The sequence below is a fragment of the Melitaea cinxia genome, chromosome 3, assembly GCF_905220565.1.
Source record: "Melitaea cinxia chromosome 3, ilMelCinx1.1, whole genome shotgun sequence".
Lineage (NCBI taxonomy): Eukaryota > Metazoa > Arthropoda > Insecta > Lepidoptera > Nymphalidae > Melitaea > Melitaea cinxia.
The window spans coordinates 20,231,347-20,255,571 of NC_059396.1; the positions used below are offsets into that span (position 1 = coordinate 20,231,347).

Consider the following 24,225-nt stretch of genomic DNA (forward strand, 5'->3'; position numbering starts at 1 on the left):
AATAATCGCTTCGCTTGCTCACTTCAGCCTATAATATCCCACTGCTGGGCATAGGCCTCTTTCCCCATGTAGGAGAAGGATCAGAGGTTAATCCACCATGCTGCTTGAATGCGGGTTGGCGTATATATTCCCTACTATGTATTAACATTCCCTATATGTAGTAACGATCGCTATCAGGTGTACATGATAACAATCGGGACCGACGGCTTAACTTTTTCGTGTTCCTTAGAAGGACCGGATCGGGCATGCCTGATCTGGACCGGATAAGGTATGTAACGCAGAAGATTTGTCTGGACCTGATCAGGATGAGATGAGATTTCCTGATCGGGAAATTTCCTCTCACCTGATCAGCCGGTTCGGTCCTGTCCTTTTATAAAAACGAATGTATATTCTTAAAAAAAATGTTTAATGAAAAAAAAGCGAATTGATATTATAAATATGTTACTTAACATAATTATTATGATATTTATTTCCGTTTATTTTTCCAATGTGTTACATAATTATGTTTTTACTTCAATTATTTTTATTTTTATTAATAATTAATTATTATTAGTATTTAAATTTTATTTATTAACTTCTAATAATAAACTACTAATTAACTACTTCCTACTACTTACGACTGCTCCACTGTCTAGAAATGGACTCCCTGCTATATATACTAAGTGCGCTTAAAAACATTGATAGCGCGATTCAGGCTAAGTTCGCGTAATTTCTTTCAGGTTATCCTGATCTGGACCGGACCGGGTGCTGATCCAGTATGCCTTACCATACTTGATTATATTTTACATCAGGCTATCCTGATCTAGACCGGACCGGGTCCTGATCCAGTATGCCTTACCATACTTGAATATATTTTACATCAGGCTATCCTTGTGTGGACCAGAACTAGTCCTGATAGAGCTTGTCCGATCAGGCATGCCTTATTCTATCCTGATCCGGTCCAGATACATGAGCCTGACCTTTTTTCTAGTCGGGAATAGTAAATAATAGTAAATTTAAAAAAAAGAAAGTAGATTTATTTTAAAGGTCAAAAAAATAATCATGAAGAAGGTAAACGATGTATCCATATAACGCTGTACTAGAGTTGTACTAGAACTGAAGAGATCAGACTGCGTTGAAACCCGCTGGATGTATCGCACGACTCCCAAAATTTAACTATGATTTTAGTAAACATTTTTTTATTTTAATATCATATCAAAAATCGACCGTTCCAGCGGGGATCGAACCTGCGTCTCCGACTGACCGTGTCGGTGCTCTAGCCAATTATGGAACGGAATGCTATGGAACGATGTATCCACTAGATCGAAATTTTTGATATGATGATTTTATGTTTGGTCTAAGTGACCTTGCCATTTTAGTGTCCGCTGTAATCACAAGAGACGACGCTGACTTTTCTGCTAGCTATAATGTAGTTTTTCCCTTATTTTTTAGTTATATGTTAGCTAATAATTCCTGGGTATTACAGTCGTCATTAAAAATCACATAAAATGTAATAATTTTCAACACGAATAGCGTTATATAAGCACTCGCTATAATCTTAAATATTTACGACCGAGCGAACTGCTGCGGACACGAGCGACTGATTACCGGTGAATGACTGCACCTCGCGACAGAGTCGTCAAATTATTAATATAAATGTAATGTAGATGTATCTGTAATGAGCCGTAAGTATCCGGCGCTAATAGTCACATGCAAACTATCATTGGAAATAAAGTAATCTAGCCAATAATTCATTTGATCTAGCCAATTGATCTCATTAATGTATGTAGCTACAATTGACGTCAGTGATTACAACAACACGCTCGTAATTATATACGTTACATAGATGATAGAAAGTGATAAATATTAATAAGTACCAATTTGTTTTCTTATATATATCTATATAAAGTGATTCGGAGAAGCGTTGCGGTACCAGCAGATTCACCACCTCAACAAAACAAATTGTCGACTCATATACTCACTCATCTCTATCTTAGCAATTGTAGTTGCTCTGTCTTCTTTATGAACCTCACATTACGACTACAATCACTTCAGTCAATCGCAGTCCACTGCTGGACATAGGCCTCCACAATGTCGCGCCAAAAATGGCGTGAACTCATGTGTGTTGCCCATAGTTATCACTCTGGCCAGGCGGGTTCGTGACCGCAGGGCTGTCTTTGTCGCACCGAAGACGCTACTGTCCGTCTTCGGTCTGTGTATTTCAAAGCCAGCAGGGGGATGGTTATTCCGCCCTCGGTCGGCTTTTTAAGTTCCAAGGTGGTAGTGGAACTATGTTATCCCTTAATCGCCTCTTATGACAGCCACGGGAAGAGAGAAGGTGCCTATATTTTTTACTGCCGTAACCACACAGCTAACGACTACAAAACTATTAATTTTATTTTGATTTTAATATTGAGTACAGCAAAAAAACAATAATGATTAAAAATATCGTAGCTTTGTAAACAAGAACGACACGAATAGAGTCGATGTCTTCTGAGAGCTTAGCGCGATACAGCAATTTATTTTGACGACTTATAAATAATGGGTCTCTTTTGGTTTTTAGCTTTTTAACTGACTTCCAAAAAAGAAGCAAGTTCTCGATTCGACTGTATTTTTAACCGACTTCCAAAAAAGGAGGAGGTTCTCAATTCGACTGTATTTTTTTTTTTTTTTTATGTATGTTACATCAGAACTTTTGACTGGGTGGACCGATTTCGACAAATTTTCTTTTAATCGAAAGGTGGTGTGTGCCAATTGGTCCCATTTAAATTTATTTGCGATCTAACAACTACTTTTCGAGCTATATCTAATAATGCGTTTTTACTTGACGCTTTTATCGTCGACCTACGTTGTTATTATACCGCATAACTTTCTACTGGATGTACCGATTTTGATAATTCTTTTTTTTGTTGGAAAGGAGATATCCCAAGTTTAGTACCATGATAAGGAAACCAGGATCTGATGATGGAATCATAGAGAAATCGAGGGAAACTCTTGAAAATCCGCAATAACTTTTTACTAGGTGTACCGATTTTGATAATTCTTTTTTGTTGGAAAGAAGATATCCCTAGTTTAGTACCATGATAAGGAAACCAAGATCTGATGATGGGATTCCAGAGAAATCGAGGGAACTTCTTGAAAATCCGCAATAACTTTTTATTAGGTGTACCGATTTTGATGATTTTTAATTTAATCGAAAGCCGATGATTATCATGTAGTCACATTTAAATTTCATCGAGATCTGATAACTACTTTTTGAGTAATCTTTGATAATGCGTTGTTACTTGACTATTTTTTCGTCAATCTGCGTTGTATTACTCGTCGATGTAATTGAAGTCGGTTTTTTTTTCGTTTGCGAGCAAACACAATTATTTATTTGTGTTTTTATGTTATCTCAGAACAAAATTTCTGCGTCGACCGATTTCGATGTTTTTTTTAAATCAAAAGTTAGTGCGTGTGATGTGGTCCCATTTGAATTTCTTTGAGATCTACTACGATACTTATCGAGCTATTTCTAATAATATGTAATTTACTTGACTATTTTTTCGTTGACCTACGTTGTATTACTTGTCGATGTAATCGGATTCGGTTTTTTTTTTCGTTTTCGAGCAAACACAATTATACATTATATACTTAGAATCCATGACGGTCTCTTGAAGATAAAATAAACAATCTACCTGAGCCGCTATAATTATGTAGCAGACGAACAACAACTAATTACTTCATAGTGATTGATGATTTGCTGTAAATTCTCTTTTAGAGCCAACCCCAGGAGCTCTTGAGAAAAAAAACCAAGTCGTGAGACTTGATTCACCTTATAAATATGCAATCTAAACATAATTATTCGCGAAATAAGTTTCAACCCGACCGCGACAGATGGCGGTGATTAAATTGGTTAGGCTACCCGCAAAAGTAAGAAAAATCGGAAATTTTGTTATTAACAAATATAGAATATTTTATTCGATTGTTAGCTGTTATTTTAATTGTTTTAAAACTACTGTTTCCAATACTTATGGTTTTAAATACTTTAAAGTAATCGTTAAAATAAGCTTTGAACAGAACGCGTTATTTACAGCTAGCGGTGGCGCAGACAAATTACCTTCTTAGAACAAATTATAGCTCCCTAAATAAAACAATTAATTTCATTAATTAGATAAATTATTACTTAAATATGATAATGTAAATAAGCATTCTCGTATTTTGAGTGAACGGAAGCGTAACAACTCATAATCTTAAAGTGGTACTATTTACGAACCTCTCTAAAACATTTGACAAATTAACATATTTTTTTTATGTAATTAAGTTGAAACGAAGCGGATTTCCTGTTCATGTTGATTTTTTATCAATTCGTAGGGTGCCGCTCGAGCCTCTGCTACAACCACTACTTCATTATAGCTCTGGAGTAGAAACGCATTAAGTATGGGAACATCTATGATCAGCTTTGTGACGAACAAGTTGACAGCTACATTTATTACCTTCGGTCCGCTTTGGCTATGCGTTAGCGCAACGGTTTCAGCACTGGATTATTGCTGTTGCGCTGGCGATTGCGGGTAAAATCCCCGCACATGCACATTTGTATTAGCCACACAGATATTTCCGATGGTCTGAGTATTTGTGCTAGCGTATTGCGTGTTTTCGAACACCCGACACACGAGACATTCCAGACGAGTATATTCCAGTTATTTAAAAAAAAAAATAGAGTTTTGTCTAAAATAGTTTTCAAAACGTTTCCATCATCCGCATCATTGTTATTTTATTGCTTAAATTAGACTAGTCGTAGTTAATGTGAGGGTCCCCAACGGTACTGCGCGGGAGCAGACAGGGCGCGCGCCCGGCGGCCTCCCGGCGCCCCGACCGCTCTCGATAGATCCGATACAATTATAAATATAATTAATCAGATCTCGTAGTGCGTCGTTATGTTGTTGTCGTATGAGTGTCGGCGCGGGTGGAGGGCGAGGTCGCGCGCAGCGCTCAGTGCCGCGCTGACAGCGCGCAGAACGACTCGTTTCGCAGCGACTGACCGTGTCCGACTGTCCCCGATCGCGCGACCGTGTCGGGCCGTCCCAGCGTTATCGCAGTCACATTCGAACGGATCAAGTTCAAGTCTCACGGCGAAGGTCGAACAGCACGTAAAGCTCACCCTCACTGTGCGACACGGCTGCGAAGAATCCGAGTGACTATCTTCTATCACTAACTGGACTTTACTGCCTTGACTTTTTAAATGTGGCTGGTGAAACTCAAAGTGATTCCGTGGTGCAAAGTGGCCGGCGCTGTGCTGACACATGTGCCGAGTGATGATCACGACCGTGAATGACTTTATAATCCACGAATTTGCTTTCTTTAGGTGACGAATCATGTTAATAAATTTATCGATTTAGTGCCTCAAATGTCACGCAGTGTCAACCAGATACCTAAACACCACGCAGAGGGACGGGTACTGAGCTACTGAGTCTCAGTGAAACGAAAAACACAATCTCCAAACAAACACGTACGTTAGGTTTATGTTTTCGATTCAAACAAACGCTTAAACATGGAAAATATAACACGAAAATAATGAACCTGTTATCAAATCATATCGGTGTTTGTTAATTGCAGGAGATGAATATATTAACTACTCAGTTATTTTGATTTAACCAAACACCATTTCTTTGTGTGACATTCGCATGCGACGTAAATAGGCTTCTGTTAGACAAAAACTACCTGCGGCAACTACGTAGTTGACTATAGTTCAGTATGTATGTATTGATATTTAAACAAAATTAACAAATCGTACAAAATCTGTATAACAATTGTAAAATAATTTAAAAAAAAATGTATTGAGTTGAGAAATCAATTTCTCACTCTTTAGCTTCCAATGATATGAGTACGTATTACACACAAAGTTAAAAGTTCTGAACTAAGGCGCTTTATTCCGAAATTACAAAGCCAATGAAATCTCGCATTGCGCAAACTGAAGCCCAGCTAGAAATTTAAATATGTTATTTAATTATATTATTTTATATTTAGATACATGTGGTAACAGAAGACAAAGAGAAATAAGTTACTTCTATGTAAGTATGAACTTATGTAGATTAGCGCGCTGCGCTCCGTGCGAACTGCTCCTACGTGTTGTGAGCTAACGACCGCGTCGTGTAGGTCAGTTACGACTTGTGGCGAGATAAACATCACCGAAATTTTTAACTACGACAACAAGACTTTTAAAAATTAATGTCAAAAAGATCGTATAAAATTGTACAAAATATCTCCTATAGACAGACAGAACTGTCAGAACTGATAGTGTTTCAATCAACTACTAATTTTGTTGGAAATATTACTAACAAATAATCTTTACTATAACATGTTAAATGACATGACAAACTGTTTTCAAAGTAATAAAATATGAAAATAAAATGATAAATACGAAAGCGTTCCACGGTAACGGAAGTGACGGTAAATTTTCAAAGTACGTGCCGTGTCAGTACGCGGGTGCAGAACAACCTAGTACGTAATGTGTGTTATATTGGTCGCGACTCGCGGAGATGATACACAACTTAATGCCAACGGATTTTAAAGCTATATTAATAGCTATGTAAACAATATTGCGTACTAGTTATCGCTCAAATAAATAATCACTCGCTTCAAAGTCGTTATTGCGCGGCTAAAATAATATTTTTATTTACGACTCTTTAATTGTACCTACTGTTATTGTAGAGCTCGGAGCGTCGAACATTCTTTTGAAATGTACGTCGAAGGTGAACACAAAGGAATAATTATATACACTTTTAATATTTTCACATTATTCAATTCAATTGTTTTGAACTTTGTATTAACATGTTGTTTATAAGTTTTAATTGTTCTTTTTACCCACAATACGCGTGTAGGTAGAGGTGATGATGGACCGAAACCACGTCAGTTGGTAATCTGTGACAACATAGCTAGTAGACCATGGGATCTTAGATAGGTTGTAAGATTTACCTTTATTAAGCACTAGATACGCGTCTAGATACAAAGAACGTCCTCCCGACTAGAAAAAAGGTCAGGCTCAACCAGATCATGTATCTGGACCGGATCAGGATAGAATGAGGCATGCCAGATCCGGCAAGGTCTATCAGGACCCGGCCCGGTCCAGATCAGGATATCCTGATGTAAAATATTATCAAGTATGGTAAGGCATACTGGATCAGGACTCGGTCCGGTCCAGATCAGGATAGCCTGATGTAAAATATTATTAAGTATGGTAAGGCATACTGGATCAGGACTCGGTCCGGTCCAGATCAGGATAGCCTGATGTAAAATATTATCAAGTATGGTAAGGCATACTGGATCAGGACTCAGTCCGGTCCAGATCAGGATAGCCTGATGTAAAATATTATCAAGTATGGTAAGACATACTGGATCAGGACTCGGTCCGGTCCAGATCAGGATAGCCTGATGTAAAATATTATCAAGTATGGTAAGGCATATTGGATCAGGACCCGGCCCGGTCCAGATCAGGATAGCCTGATGTAAAATATTATCAAGTATGGTAAGGCATACTGGATCAGGACTCGGTCCGGTCTAGGTCAGGATAGCCTGAAAGAAATTACGTGAACTGAGCCTGAATCGCGCTATCAATGTTTTTAAGCGCACTTAGTATAAATGTATATACAGTTATTAGGACAGTCTAGCAGGGAGTCCATTTCGACACAGTGGAGACGTCGTAAGTAGTAAAAAGTAGTTAATTAGTAGTTAATTATTAGAACTTAGTAAATAAAATTTAATTAATAACAATAGTAAATTAATAATATAAAAATAAATAAAAATAATTGACATTTAAAGTAAACACGTAAATAAATAATACATTGGCAAAAATAAACGGAAATAAATAATGTTAAGTAACATATTTATAATATCAATTCGCTTTTTTTACTAAACAATTTTATCAAGAATATACATTCGTGTTTTTCAAAAGGACCGGACCGAACCGGCTGATCAGGATGAGATGAGATTTCCTGATTTGGACCCGATCAGAAAATCTCATCTTAACCTGATCAGGTCCAGACATATCTTCTGCATTACATACCTTATCCGGTCCAGATCAGGCATGCCCGATCCAGTCCTTCTAAGGAAGACGAAAAAATTTCTACTCGGGCTAATGTGATAAACTTTTTCCAAGCATATTATCAAAAACGTACAAAGGCTAATCGAATATACTAAATGTCAAATAAATATTAATATATGTACATAGTAGCGGTGCCCGCGACTTCGTCCGCGTGGAATTTAACAAAATATTTAATGTTCAGTTCGCAGTTATAAAATAAAAAAAGTTTGTAAAATAAAAGTAGCCTAAGCTACTCCTTATTACATCAGCTATCTGCCAGTGAAAGGCCCATCAAAATCGATCCAGGCGTTTCAGAGATTAGCCGAAAAAATGTAATTTTGTTATAAGTACCCTCTATTTTTAACCGACTTCCAAAAAAGGAGGAGGTTCTCAATTCGACTGTATTTTTTTTTATGTATGTTACATCAGAACTTTTGACTCGGTGGAGCGATTTCGACAAATTTTCTTTTAATCGAAAGGTGGTGTGTGCCAATTGGTCCCATTTAAATTTATTTGAGATCTAACAACTACTTTTCGAGTTATATCTAATAATGCGTTTTTACTTGACGCTTTTTTCGTCGACCTACGTTGTATTATACCGCATAACTTTCTACTGGATGTACGGATCTTGATAATTCTTTTTTTGTTGGAAAGGAGATTTCCCTAGTTTATTACATGATAGGGAAACCAGGATCTGATGATGGGATCCCAGAGAAATCGAAGGAACTTCTTGAAAATCCGCAATAACTTTTTATTAGGTTTACCGATTTTAATGATTTTTAATTTAATCGAAAGCCGAAGTTTATCATGTGGTCACATTCAAATTTTATTGAGATCTGACAACTACTTTTTGAGTAATCTTTGATAATGCGTTGTTACTTGACTATATTTTCGTCGATCTACGTTGTATTACTCGTCGATGTAATTGAAGTCGTTTTTTTTTTTCGTTTGCGAGCAAACTCAATTATAATATTACAAGCAGACATTCCCATTTTATTTATTTGTATAGATTTAGACTGTTATTAGCAAATATTTTTTTATGTAAAAGGAGATAATAATTTTAGAGGAATATTTTAAAAAAAATCGAAACAATATTTCAGAAGAAGAAAAAAGTTACGATTTAGAATTGGGCGTGACCCTCTCTATTGTTTGCAATTATATGGCTTAAGCTCTTTGTGGTCTGATTTCAATGATTGTGTTAATTTCCCACCTCAAAATTTATTAAAAACCAAACGAATTGTACTCATTTTTGTAGCAACTTTTGCTTGAAACAAAAAAATATACGGACAAGCTGAGAGACAGACAAAAGAAAATTCTAAAACGAATTGTTTTGTTTCCTACAGCTCTTCTAAAGATTTTGTGACGCGAAGACCATATACGGTTTTTTTATACATCTCTAACATCGGGTGTTTATAATTCGTTCGTGTAATGGTAATTTGACTAACATTAGTAAAACCGTGCAGATGAAGCGTGTCAGAGAGGCGAGTGAGTCCGTTACAAGCACCGCACCTCGCGGCATTCCACTAGCAGTATCAGTAATCACTGCCTCGCGTGATTGGAAAGCTACGCTGTCCGACCTGGATACAAAACACTGAGGCAGACTGGAGGCTTAGAGTTTTAAGCGCACTAATAGCATTTTGACTAATAGCATTTGTTTTTGATTCGAATGAGGTCCGCTCTGGATCAGCGGTTACAAATTATAGTGGCTATCGCTCTCACAGTTGATTGTTACATTCGGTTCTAGTTCGGTTGCTTCTTCCTGTAACAGTTGTTACCATAAGTACACGATAATAATCATTATCCCCAAATATAAGTACAAATAGAAAACTCATCTTTAAATACAGTAGAGAAGCGATTCTCACTTAATCTTTTCCAGCGGATTGAAAGACCCGTGCTGTGGACCCGACACATCGTCAACTCATATACAAACATCTAAACAACGGTAAATATCTGTGTGGTAATACAAATATTTTGTACATCAGGTAAACAGAAGATAAGATAGAGATTACGTAGTTTTAAAATCATTTGTGAGATTTTATTATAAAAGCGTATAACTTGACTTATAAAAGAATAAAAAACATAACAAAAAATAAAATATAAAAAGTGATTATTATTTTTAGTGAAGTTAACACCGATTCGGGTTGAGATTCTGCAGTGGAGAATCGGCAAGAAACTCCACAGTTACCCTTTTGAAAATAATATTTAACTGTGTTTTAGTACTAAATTAGTACATGTTGCATGAAATACAGTGTCACTAAGTCCACACATCTTTATCATCTTGCACCGAATGTTTTATCTATTAATTTATTTTTAATAAACACTTTATGTCGAGATAATTGATCCACTGTTTGTGGGGTTTTATTATAGGTACATGCGAATACCATACCCCATAAAGGAGACGATTACTTTTCGCAGTCGGAAACTCGGAATCACAAATTTTTCTCGTTACATTTTGAGAAGTCAGAAACATTAATCGAGATCCCTTTGTCAATACTTCTCATAACTATGAGTACCTATATGATATATGAACTATATTATATTTCATTTCACAGAATTATACTTTCAATGTTTCATTAGAATTACCAGTAGAAATATAAAATTCATGCATGATGTTTGGGATCTTAATGTGCAACTTCGCTCCAATGTGAACTGTCTTATCCTTTCCCTACTTAGATTATTGAGATTGACAACTATTTATGGTAACAAGCGGAACTAACACCTTATGTGCTCTCTGAGGTACAGATCATCCAAACCAGATACAAATATTTATTTGGACACGTGTCCTGTTCCTATGGGCTACGTTTGTCCATTCCTATTGTAACTCCGATTGTGACGATCGGCGACAATATGACTATCACACCACTACACCAGAACAGACGCTCAAAGTTTAAACCAAACGACGTAATCATTTTACAAAATATGCTTTAGTCAATTATTTAAACGTTAATTAGGCTACTGTGAGGCCGGCAAGCGTTAACAATACAAAAAGCTTTTAAATAATTAAATAAATATTGATAAAACACGTTAATCAACACAATCTGGCCCGAGTGATGCAGCGATACGAGTTGTCGTAAATATTTCGATAGACCGCCGTTTTAGGACATTTTAACCGACTTCCAAAAAAGGAGGAGGTTCTCAATTCGAGTGTATTTTTTTTTATGTATGTTATATCAGAACTTTTGACCGGGTGGACCGATTTTGACAATTTTTTTTTAATCGAAAGGTGGTGTGCGTCAATCAGATCTCGATAAAATTTATTTGAGATCTAACAACTACTTTTCGAGTTATATCTAATAATGCATTTTTACTTGATGCTTTTTTCGTCGACCTACGTTGTATTATACATATTATAACTTTCTACTAGATGTACATAAAAAAAATACAGTCGAATTGAGAACCTCCTCCTTTTTTGGAAGTCGTTTAAAAAAAAGAAATCATCGAAATCGGTCGACCCAGCCAAAAGTTCTGAAGTAACGTAAATAAACGCCGCGTTGGCGCAGCGGTCACAGTCATGGATTGTACCTGTTGCGCTGGCGGTTGCGGATTCGATCCCTGCACATGACAAACATTTTTATTGGCCATACAGGTGTTTGCCGTGGTCTGGGTGTTTGTGCAGTCTTTGTGGGACTCCCCACCGTGCCTCGGAGAGCACGTTGAACCGTCGTTTCCGGTTGTTATCATGTACACCTGATAGCGATCGTTACTCATAGTAGGGAATATATCCGCCAACCCGCATGGGAGCAGCGTGGTGGATTAAGTTCTGAACCTTCCCCAACATGAGAAAAGAGACCTATGCCCACTAGTGGGATATTACAGGCTGAGGCGTTATACATAAAAAAAAAACAGTACAGTCGAATAGAGAACCTTCTCTTTTTTTGGAAGTTGGTTAAAAAGTATTAATAAAGCATTAATTTTAAATTTTTGAGTGTTAAAAATCATAATTATGCAAAATATAGCTTAAAATTTTGTTTAAAACAAATAAAAAATAAAGCGTAGTAGTACCACATACTATTGTTTAACTTTCTAATTGTTTCAAGAACAAAGGATTTACACGGTGACGCAGAGCAAACGACTTACTCAGAACAAAATTTTGAAACAGCTGCTAAAATATTTATTAACGCTTTACGTGTACTATTTACGCAATAATCATTTTTACAGTTTTCTTATCTAAACATAATTATTACATAAAATTATAAAAATGTATAAGCATATATATAATGTATATAATACGAAGTGGGAAAGTTTGTGAAAGTATGCGGGCGAACGGATGAATTTGGTAGTTTTTGTGTCTAAAGATGCGAAGTGTCTTGCGATAAAAGTGTTTGCATATTTTTATACAGTAATATGTAACGGAAATGTTCTGTGCGCAGGTCGCAGGCGCGGCGCCAGCGGCGAGCGCGCGTCGCTTGACGGCCGCCGCGCGAGCCCCGCTACCATGAGGTCTGTATATTGAGTGACCGACTCACAAATGGAGGGATCTCTTAGGGACTGTTCATTAATCACGTAAGCCGCGTAAAGGGGAAGTCGATACAAAGAAGGGGCAATAATAAGATATCATGTGTATTTATTTCTCGTTGAACACGCGAATGCAATTTTAATGTTTGTCTAGAAATTTCTTACACGATGCTTGATTAACAAAATTTAATTAGGACATCATCATTCCATCCTATTGCAGTCCACTGCTGGACATAGGCCTCCACAAGTTCGCGCCAAAAATGCGTGAACTCACGTGTGTTGCCCATAGTCACCACGCTGGGCAGGAGGGTTGGTGACCGCAGGCTGGCTTTGTCGCACCTAAGACGCTGCTGCCCGTCTTCGGTCTGTGTGTTTCAAAACCAGCGGTTAGATGGTTATCCCGCCATCGGTCGGCTTCTTAAGTTCCAAGGTGGCAGTGTTATCCCTTAGTCGCTTCTTACGACACCCACGGAAAGAGAGGGGGGGCTATATTCTTCCTTGGTGTCGTAGCCACACAGCATCAGGTTATACCTGCATTTAATGATAATATTCTCAAACTTTCAATATACTTTTTACAAAAAAAGAAACGTGTGGTGATCACACTTATCGTAACGCTCTCGTCACGCCTTCATCAGCTTACCCCCCAAAAATTAATCAAAAATCCGGTCCGGAAATCAATCAGGAAATCTGGTCGGAGAGAGACAGTACTCTATTATCAATCGAGACTGCAACTAAATAGTTAAAAAATTTAAGGCACACTAACACTACTAAGATCACAGCTAAATAATACTGTTTTCAAGCAGTGTTGTGTTCCTGTTGGTGAGTAAGGTGACCGGAGCTCCTGGCGGATTGGGGATTAGGTCGGCAACGCGCTTTCGATGCTTCTGGCGTTGCATACGTCTATAAGCTACGGTAATGACGTACCATCAGGTGACCCCAGGTATGCTTGTTTGCCGACCTAGTTATTAAAATACAATAAAAATTCATTAATTTCTGGATAATTTTTGTGTGTCTGCAATTAACGAACGTAACGCTTAATACTATTAGTAGCTGTCCATTAAAACAATTTTCGTGGGCCCCGTTTAATTGCTCTTTCGCACTAATTTGTTTTAAAAGCGAGATTAAATTGCGCAGCAGAACATGTGACAAAAATTATTTGTTGCTACCACCACATTAAGTTAGAAGGGCTACCAGGGTTTTTTTCGAATGTCTATGACTTAAAAATAAGACGATTTTGTAGAAATCTGTTCAGAATATGTATATCATATTTTCTTTCTATAAACTCAATTTTCATGGTCTAACTAGTTGAACTAAAACATGTTCAGCCATCTGCTAAGTGGATTAAAGATAAATCTTGAAAGACTTTGCTGCAAAGTTCCTGGCCAAGCTATATTATATACGGCACTCGCCATTTAATCCAGACTTTTAGCAGACAACCCTATGTCGTCGTATTCTCAATGAAACAGCGCTCATTTTAATGTGAAACTTTTTTATTAAACATGTGGGTGAAAGTAATAGACGACGCGTCGGCGCAGCGGTCACGGCACTGGCTCTTGCGCTGGCGGTCGCGGGCTCGATCCCGCTCACTAGAAACATTTGTATTGGCCATATTGATTGTTTGTCCTGCTCTGGGTGTTTGCGCTTGTATATTGTGTTTCCAGACCCACCAACACAGGAGGAAATCCTACTGGGGTCCGTTGAATGTAAAGTGTTTATTTTTTATACCTGCCACCCAGTAGTTATGTCAGGAAAATAATAGACAACCAAAAGTTTGCATTTCCCAAAAGCTACATACCGTCGGTAGGTATTAAATTTAATCTTTAAACTCGTGGGTGAATGTTTAAATAAAAATAATTTGCGGAGAACCCCCCGTAGTTTACATAAATAATATATATGTCACACACATATATAATATAATTTATGTATATATACATACATTATATTTCATTAAAGTAGAAAATAAAATGAAATGATATTATAAAATTTAAATATCGTACGATGTAAATGGACTCGGCCTATTATTTAACTTCGTTACCGACCGATTGTTTTTCAAATCTACCGACATCGACATTGTGCTTACGTCTCGTTTACGATCTATCTTCGCTTGTTATTTATTTAATATCTAAGTGCTAAATAAGTGTGAATTTTGTAACGTTATACGTATATTATTTATACTAATAAATTAAAATATGCTTAAATTTAATATTTTAAATACGTGAAATGATTTTTCTTTAAAAAAAAAAACACAATTAATTTATTATAATTAAATCGCATGAAAATCTACAGTAAATTATAAAACACAATTTTATCATAAATTATTTTTTTTCTACAAACAAATAATATAAATTCATCAACTGGCATCTATATATTCGCGCGGGCAACATTTTATCTTTTCAAAAATTCAAATGAATCTTTTGTCTCGGGTTATAAAAACGGCAGCACTGGTCGCCGCCGCGTCATTTATTTTTTGAATTTTGTTTTGAGAAATTAGTTAACGCACATCACATTTTTTATTACGGTCTCTAATACGCTGTCGAATAATTATATATTTAGGCATCGTAACCGTAATCTCTAAAATTATTGTGATCCTTACTTAGCGTTGTCTCGATTAAACAAATATAATTATAGTGTCAGTGTTTATCGCCTCCAAACTGGGTAAGTGGTATTTTTATATCGCAGGCAATTTATGTAGTTTTAATGCAAGTAATCATGCCTAATGTAAAATCTAATATTTGTATTCAGTAGCATAAACCTCATTTAATTTTTTTTTTTGATATCATCATCTTTCAAATTCTACCCTCATATTTAATTTTTTTTTAAAAATTGTAAATTTCATTATCAGTTAACCTTCTTTTTAAAAATATTACTCTCCGCTTCTGGCTTTATGATTCCACGGCACTACTGCTACAATTTAGGTGCTTTATTTTATAACGCAGTGCCGTGGATGTTTGCAAATAGTGCTGGAACGCTTATTGTTACATTTTGATGGCGCGTTCCGGGGTTCGACGTTTGGGTCACCAATTTGAACGTTTTCATCCAACCCTTTCACCCAAAAAGGAGAGTGCTCTCCGCCGGGTTTTGAATTACCCGTTCCTGCTAGTGTTGCCCAAATGCAAGAACAAGACGAGACTTAGCCAGTCTTGGTCTTGGTCTTGCGCCAATACACCTGGTCTTGGTCTTGGTCTTGGTCTTGCGCTCCCAGTCTTGGTCTTGGTCTTGGTCTTGCAGCAAGAGTCTTGCAAGTCTTGCAATTACCTATTAGTCTATTACTATTTATTAAAGTTTACTTTAAATCTTAGAAAAACGTATTAGAATTGGAACATTGTGAGCTTGAATTAACATAGCCATAGTAAAGATCAAGCAGATTAATAAATAACTGAAGATTTGATAAGAAATTCGAAAAATCGACTGACCTATATGTCGTTTTCCATGGAAGTAACTGTTTCTTAATAAATATTTATGATTTATAAGCTTACATTTGCTAAAACATGTAAAAAAACAAATTAATTACAATAACTTGACTGTATTTTAAAGAACAATACTTATCTGTCTAGAAAGAGATTGAACCCTCAACTTATAAGAAATTTAATAAAAGAGTTTTACGATTTATCATTTATTTGAATAAAAAATAAAATACAACACAAATCAACAGCTTTATCATTAGGTTATGATACTTTATATCAATTTTTTTGACCAAGAATTAATACAAAGTAACCATCTGGCTGACTCATCACTTAACCTATTTCTATGTTTTCTAATTACTAATGATGCTTTAGAAAATAACCTCTCAGCAGGTACTGAAGTTGCAGGTATTGAGAGAAAATCACGGGCCATTTTCGATAAAATCGGATACTCTGTCTCATGCGTCCTCCACCAATCTAAAATGTCTTCCGAGCTGGCAGTTCTTGGTTTTCTCAGGTACTCCTCCAACTCGTCTATCACTAAGCCTTGAAGACAAGATCCAGATGACGTCGAGGGACATTCATAGAGTTTATCAAAGTCTATTACGTCTTCATCTTCATCACATACCTTATTTTCTTTTTCTGGTAATTCCAGAGATTTGTTCAGTGAGTGTAGACTTTTGTATTCTTCATAAAGTTCATTGAACTTGCGCAGACTTTCTGTTTTAAGTTGCTTCCCCCACATTGTCAGGTCAAAAGTCTGAGCCTTATGCCTTGGGTCTAAAATTAAAGAAGTACAATAAATCCAGTTGCTCTTCTTGTAATGTTTAAGCATTTTGTCTCGAGCTGCTTGGAAAGCTAGAATGAGCCTTTCATCCACTTCAGATCGATTAGGTTTCTCATCTAACTGTTTTACCATGGATTCAATTTTATCTAGCAAGAGATTGAATGATACAATGACTAGCGGTAATGTAACATATTTGTCTCCACCAAGTTTTGTACTTAAAAGTTTAAAGTTTATTAGAAATTTATGTAATTTTTCGAGTACCTGCCATTCATTAGCTGTGATTTGAAAATCATTTAATTCGGTGACAGAACTGCACAATATGTCAATGCCCGCTCAAGCGGCAAATTTCTTTGAGAAGTAAGTACAAAACCTTTGATGCCGCATTATCAAAGTGCCGATGGTTAAAACATAACTATGCATGCACTCAGTTTGATTTTAATAGATATTTTTTTATTCGCTATGTTTATGGTATTAGTCGTAATGCGCATAGGTCCAGTTTTTCATATTCTTTGATACAGTTTTTTGCGTCTCATAGAATTCCTAAGCGTACCTACCTATACACCGAACTGTCACACCTAACTACTCAGTGAAATAGCGCTAAGTCCTAGCTGCAAGACGCAAGAGTCTTGCAGGCTATGTCTTGTTCTTGCTCAAGTCTTGCACGGTCAGTCTTGGTCTTGGTCTTGCTAAAAATACGCGGTCTTGTTCTTGGTCTTGGTCTTGCAAAAACGCAAGAACAAGACCAAGACTGCAAGACCAAGACTGAATTTGGGCAACACTAGTTCCTGCCGTCTCCGGTCGATAGCGGAATCTTGCCACGCGACTCCCGGGACTATCACCTGCACGGCGAGACAGGAGAGTACCTGAGCCGAACTGCATTAGAGCTTGTGTGAATTAAGTGCTCAACCCCGCCCATATACATTTTTTTATCTACCTCACCGGGTTGAATAATATAATATTTTTTTTTATTCATGGTACCCTCGTTTCATTTACGTCCTTATTAGACCAGGGGAACCGTGACAATTGTTAGTGTGTCATTCGATGTTCTCTAATCTATTGTGTTGTGTATTAAATTATCTCTTAGTGCTGTATGGACTTTCTTTTCTGTGTACGCCGACCCGGCTTGCATAAAGGTACCTACACCGAAAATACACACCCCTTCTGAATTTTAATCATAATATATACAGTGGTGGTGAGTAATCTAATTATAACCACCACTACCTCCATACCATCAAACGCCATAAATTATATGAGTTTTTAATTAAATATGGCCTGGCCATTTTTACTCAACCCTTTCGCGATTTTTTTTTTTGTTATACTAAAATAAATATGAAATAATTTTTATCCATTAAGCAGATGGGTGAAGTTTATCCTTAGTTCGAATCTCCTACTAAGTATCAATGTTATAAATTGCTGTACAAAACATTTGACAATAACTAATTAATCTAAATTACGTCCTGTAATTTAAGAAGAGGCAAATGAAACAGATAAAAAAAGTTGTTTTATTTCCAGATATTACAGCAAGCACACCGCTTGCGTCGTGCTGGTTCTGATAGCTAGCTTGAGTAACGGTGAGTGTTGTGGTTAACTGTTCGGTTAGTGTCTGGTGTAGCGTGAAGCAGTAGTTCTACAATTTGTATTGATATTTCGTGATTGGAAAAAGTTCAAGAGTAAATATATATAATACTTTAGATCTTTCGTCTTTTTCTTTAAACACGACTAAGGCGGTAAACAAGCTTATGAGTTAGGGCCCGCCCGATGGTAAGCGGTTACCGTAGCCTACAACACCGAAAGCAACGCAAGCCACTGTCTGACCATAACTTCGAACCACCCGAGAGTTCTTTCCAAATTACTCACCTCAACAACACAATATTACAATTTGATCTTCTGTATGAGGGTAGCTCCAGATTTTGAGCAGGATTAACTTTTCTGTTTCCAAACTAAACGATCGATATTTTTAAGCTATAATATAATAGTCATCCAATTTACAATATTAATATAGGATCAGTTAAGATTTTACCCGGAATTTCGTAGCGAAATCGTCAATTTTTTTTTTTACTTTTACGGTCAGCGGACTTGAGTGATGGGCCGGAGCTGTGCGTGACGGCGAGTGTGCCGGGCGCCGGCGCGCTGGCGGAGCTGGCGGCGCTGCGCCTGCGCGCCGTGGGCGAGCGCGCGCGCTCCGTGGCGCCGCCCGCCGCCTGCGCCGCGGCCGACAGCCGCGCCTGCCGGGACGCCGTGCTGACGGCGCTGGCGCGCGGCGCGCTGCACGTGGCGCTGCTGGCCGCGCCCGCCGCCAGCGCGCCCGCCGCCTGGCGCCTGCACGAGGCCGGCCTCGACGAGCTGGGCGACGTGGCGCCGCCCGTGCGCCGGCTCTGCCTCGCGGCCCCGCCGGCGCGCTCATTGCTGGACTTCACCGATTCGGATCTTGCGAGGCATTACTATGTACCGTCCGACGACCTGGTGGCCGCTCGGAACCGAACGTTTCGGGTGAACGAGACCTTATCAAAGTTAGTATTTACGGACACATTTTTTTGTAATGTAATCGTCATGTTATATATGTATATATAACTATCGATAAGTTTTGTATTATTTAAAAATTCGTTTATTTTTGTTTCCAGAGACGAATCCGATCGTGTATTACGACCCGCCTGGTGCGACCCGCCTGAGACAAAGTGTGCAACGTTGCTGAGCAGCAATCGTGGAGAAGCGCGTATATTATTCGATGTGATACTTTCCCACCATTTATATGCAAGTGTCCACCCGACGGCGGTCGATTTGCCTACCTTAGCGACGGCCCTCGGCCCCCGGGCGTTGATCTGCGACTGGGACCCGGAACGAATTGATCTCAGAGATCTCCCACACCATCTCCTCTCGTCACTCGGTCCGCCGCCTTGCGATACGTACACCGATGATAATGAGTGTCCTTTTGAAAGTCGTCGACTTATCAAACTGGTGAATGCTAGAGCCCTGTCTCATTCTCGCGCAGCGCTGTTGACGCTGTTGCAACTTCGGTTGAGCACGAAGGAGCTACATGAAATCTCTCAGTTAGCTACGGACACGGACAACAAGCTGGCAGCTGAGCGGTTCATTTCCGCCCACCCGGCGACGAATGTAATTCGCGAAGTGCGCGTCGCTGTACTTCTACCGAACACGACACGTCGTGAAGCATACGACGCGTCGTCACTGGCGGCCGCAGCGGCTCTCGCGGAAGCCGATCTCGAAAAAGATTGGTCCGGCACGATTAGATTTAAGGTAAGAATATGAATATTTATTTTATTTTATTTTCATATGTAAAGATATAAAACTTACATGTCTTCTATTGGAAAGACACGAGTATAAAGGGTTGTTCCTCTAGACAGAAACTTACGACGACCACTGCGACGCCACCCGTGCCGTTCAGTACCTGCACGACGCGCCCGTCACCGGTGAATACGACAGTCTGTCGGCGGTCGCGGGCCCCGCCTGCGGCTCTGTGTTTGGCGACGTGGCTCGTCAGGGCCTCGAGTTCCGACTACCTGCCATCGCGTACACTCCGCAAGCGCTACCGACGGCCTCGTTAGCTTTGCTAGCGGCCGGAGACGCACGTATGCATGCGTCCGTTTTTGGCGCGTTACTGGCACAGCTGGGCTGGCGTCGCATCGCTGTCCTCAGCGAGCCCGCCACGCGCGCGGCTCTGGCCGCCGCCCGCCTTCAAGCGGACATCGTAGTGCACACCGAGCTGTCAGACGATGGACCGGATTATGATCCCGAAATATTTAAAAAGGTAAATAGGGACCATCTTATACCCATTATATTTCAGTTTGCGATTATATTTATTCGTTTTGATATTATGTATTATTTCAATATGTACGATTTTATTTTTGTGTTACCCACACATTAGGAATTGTAAACATATTTAAATATCATATCAAAAATTGACCGCTCCAGCGGGGATCGAACTCGCGTCTCCGATTGACCGTGTCGGCGCTCTAGCCAATTAAGCTATGGAACGATGTACCCGCTAGATCGAAATTTTTGATATGTTGATTTTTATATTCGGTTTAAGCGAACCGTTTCGGTTTAAACGAAGCGTGTATTATTTCATTTTCGTACTCGCAACATTAGAAAATCAAACACGTTTTATAAATACAAAGCTGTGTAAGTAGGACTGGATAGCGGGAGGAAATTTTGCTATCCTTTCACGCAAAATCTACTAAACCGAACCGTCGATTCCTATCGACAGTCGGAAGCCCTAAACGACGAAAAGGGCACTATGTATCCGACGTCGCGGTGGGACGCACATAAGCTAACGCGCGCGGCCTGCCGCAGTGGGCGGAGCGCGTGGCGGCGGCGGGCGGGCGCGTGGTGTACGTGTGCGTGGAGGACGCGCGCGCGGCGCGGGCGGCGCTGTGCGCGGGGCGCGCGGCGGGGCTGCGGCCGCGCGCCGGCGCCGTGTGGCTGCTGCCCGCCGCGCTGGCGCCCGCCGCGCTGCGCGCGCGCGCCGGCGAGCGCTGCGCGCCGCACCAGCTGCGCGAGATGCTGGACGGCCACCTCAGCGTCGCGCCCGCCTGGGCGCTGCCGTGGCTCGAGGACGCCGACAGTGTGAGCCGCGCTCTTTATATACCACTAACTCGACGAGCGTACACTGCTTCTTAATTTATGGACGATTGTAATATCAAAAGCGAGCATCGCAATTGCGTTGCCGAAATCCCCCAGAAGCAGCTCTGGTCACCTTACCACACGAACATGACGCTGCCTGAAAGCAGTATTATTTAGCTATGATCTTTTATAAACTCGAGGTACCCCCAGCCGGTCTACACCAGGTTTTGAGCAGGATATTCAATGCTGTGCACTACCTCAATTATATGGCATCTCTTATATATTTTGTTAAATTTACAGCCAGTGTTGATTTTCACTCCTGCGCTACTTTTATTTCCAGGAGAACGAAATCGTTGTACAAAACACCACGAGCAAGGAGCCGTCGATGAGGAGGAATGAAAGCGCTAGTGAGGTGACGCCGCTGGAGGCGTGGCGCGCGCGCTGGTTCGAGCAGTGCCGCTTCCTGGGCGTGGCGTGCTCGCGGCCCGGTCCGCACGCCGCGCTGCTGTACGATAGTCTCCGGTTGTGGGCGAATGCGCTCGCGCGCCTGTTTGCTGACCGGCCTATAGCTCTTTACAACCTTCACGATATCGGTCTCGTTAGGTAAATTTGCATTTTCTTCTAACTTGTAAAGTGGATAATATTTAAACCTTAAGAGAGGTAAAGTACAAAGTGGATAAACTTATGCAAAAAGATTTTTTCATTGCAGATCCTTGGTTTCAAATGTAACAAGAATGGAATTTCAAGGATTAACGGGTCAATTCGAGTGGGTGGCGGCAGGCAGCGGCGACGACAACGGCACCGCGTACGCGCGCTCGTCGCCGCTGCTCGTGCTGCAGTGGGACGGGCGGCGGCGGCGCGAGGTGGGCCGCTGGCAGCGCGGCCGGCTGCGGCTGCAGGAGGACTTGTTGGTTTGGCGAACTGCGAACGGTCGCTTGCCCGACGACGGTGGGGAACAGTGTGCCCTGCAGGCGATAGCCGATTTCTTTAACACTAGCTGTCGCACAGCCTTCGTGCTCCTAGGAGTATTGCTGTTGTCGTTGGCGATAGCCGCACTCGGGGCTACTGCGATATATTGCAAGCGACGCGCAGAACGCAAGTATCGTTCCCGTCTAGAGGCTCTAGGGCTCCACTCGATGTTGCCCAAGACGATAGGTCTCGATCGCTGGGAGATTCCCCGGGAGCGCGTCGTCATTAACAGGAAACTTGGCATGGGCGCTTTCGGGACGGTCTACGGTGGGTACGCCCTGCTGGCCGAGGATCGCGGGTGGACCGCCGTGGCCGTCAAGACGCTAAAGGCGGGTGCGAGCACGGAGGAGAAATTAGATTTCTTATCGGAGGCGGAGGCCATGAAGCGTTTCGATCACAAAAACGTCGTTCGCCTCCTCGCCGTGATCACCAAGACGGAGCCGGTGTGCACCGTCATGGAGTACATGCTGCACGGCGACCTCAAGAACTACCTGCTGGCGCGGCGCCACCTGGCCTGCCCCGGCGCGGGCGAGGACGCGGAGGAGCAGGTGTCGGCGCGGCGCCTCACGGCCATGGCGCTGGACGTGGCGCGCGCGCTGTCGTACCTGGCGCAGCTGCGCTACGTGCACCGCGACGTGGCCGCCCGGAACTGCCTCGTGAGCGCGCGCCGCGTCGTCAAACTCGCCGACTTCGGCATGACCCGCCTGGTCTTCGAGAACGATTACTATCGATTTAGCCGAAAGGGAATGCTTCCTGTGCGATGGATGGCTCCGGAGAGTCTCGCGCTCGGAGTGTTCTCTCCCGCGTCGGACGTCTGGTCCTTCGGCGTACTGCTCTACGAGATAGTCACGTTCGGATCCCTGCCCTTCCAAGGCCTCAGTAATAGCGAAGTCCTATCGAGAGTGAAAGGGGGCCAGACGCTCGAGCTTCCGATCGGACTGAAACCGCAACTGTGAGTTTGAACTATATCTTATTTTACACACTTCTTATTTGTCACAGTAGTTAAGATACTTGAATACTTTGAACATCAGCTACTCGTGGAGCCGGTTTTCGAGCTTTTACTAATTATTGAAATAATATACCGTAAACACTACTTAAAATGCCACCGTCATTAATTAATTCGTAATGATGTTTTTTTCTACTTCAAAATCGAACACGCTTAAGACTAACAAAGAATGAAAACATCTACCGCCATCCGTTCCAGCGAGGGCCTGATCAAGTCGTGCTGGCAGCACGACTCCAAGGCGCGGCCGACGGCGAGCGAGGTGGCCGCGTTCCTGGCGGACGCGCCGCGCCTGCTGGCGCCGTGCCTGGACGTGCCGCTGGACTCGCTGCCGCTGGACGACGAGCCGCCGTGGCGCCTGCCGCGCGAGCGTGCCGAGGCGCGCTGGGTGTCGTGGGCGGCGCCCGCCTCGTGGGCCGCGCCCGCCTCGTGGGCCGCGCCCGCCTCGCAGGCCACCGACACCACCTACCTCAGCGCCGACGCGCCGCGCGAGGACGACGCCTTCCTGTCCTGACCGCGTGTGGGCTCGTCCGTTAATTGCGTGGGGTAACCACCATCTAACCATCCGCTGGTATATGTGATGAGGTTCTGGACTCCCCCGTCTCATACATACACGTATAATCTGATTAAATTTCAAAAAATTAGGCAGTGTGTTTCAGACAGACATCAAGGTTGCGATATACGATAAATAAATACGCGTGGTGACTCATTATCCACCCCCCCCCCCCTTCTTGTGATATATTGTGCGGTTTCTCCGAGCCCCTTCCCTCCCTTTCGAACCTCACGTGATTAATGGACGACCCCTTTAGTACTTTAACGATGGACAAACCTTTCGCCTTCGAGTGACATTTTTTTTAAAGTGTGATACATATATTATTGAAGTTTTGTCGAATATTTATTCAAGTGCACGTCTCGTTCACAAATGAGAGCGAGTCGGTTCGCTGCGAAGCTCGTACCTCACATACCGTATCATTCCGATATTTTCTAGTCA

The 24,225-nt window shown here is 41.0% G+C and overlaps 1 protein-coding gene across 1 annotated transcript; it reads left to right on the plus strand.

Annotated features, from left to right (window-relative positions):
• Positions 1-6,368: 6,368 nt before the first annotated feature.
• On the plus strand, positions 6,369-23,905 carry LOC123668491. Its single transcript, XM_045602227.1, has 10 exons — positions 6,369-6,459; positions 12,409-12,478; positions 18,194-18,252; positions 18,753-19,191; positions 19,303-19,936; positions 20,040-20,447; positions 20,993-21,265; positions 21,603-21,865; positions 21,972-23,183; positions 23,436-23,905. Exons 1-10 carry the CDS (start codon positions 6,369-6,371, stop codon positions 23,746-23,748), a joined length of 3,762 nt encoding a protein of 1,253 aa, XP_045458183.1. The 3' UTR covers positions 23,749-23,905.
• The last annotated feature ends 320 nt before the right edge of the window (positions 23,906-24,225 follow it).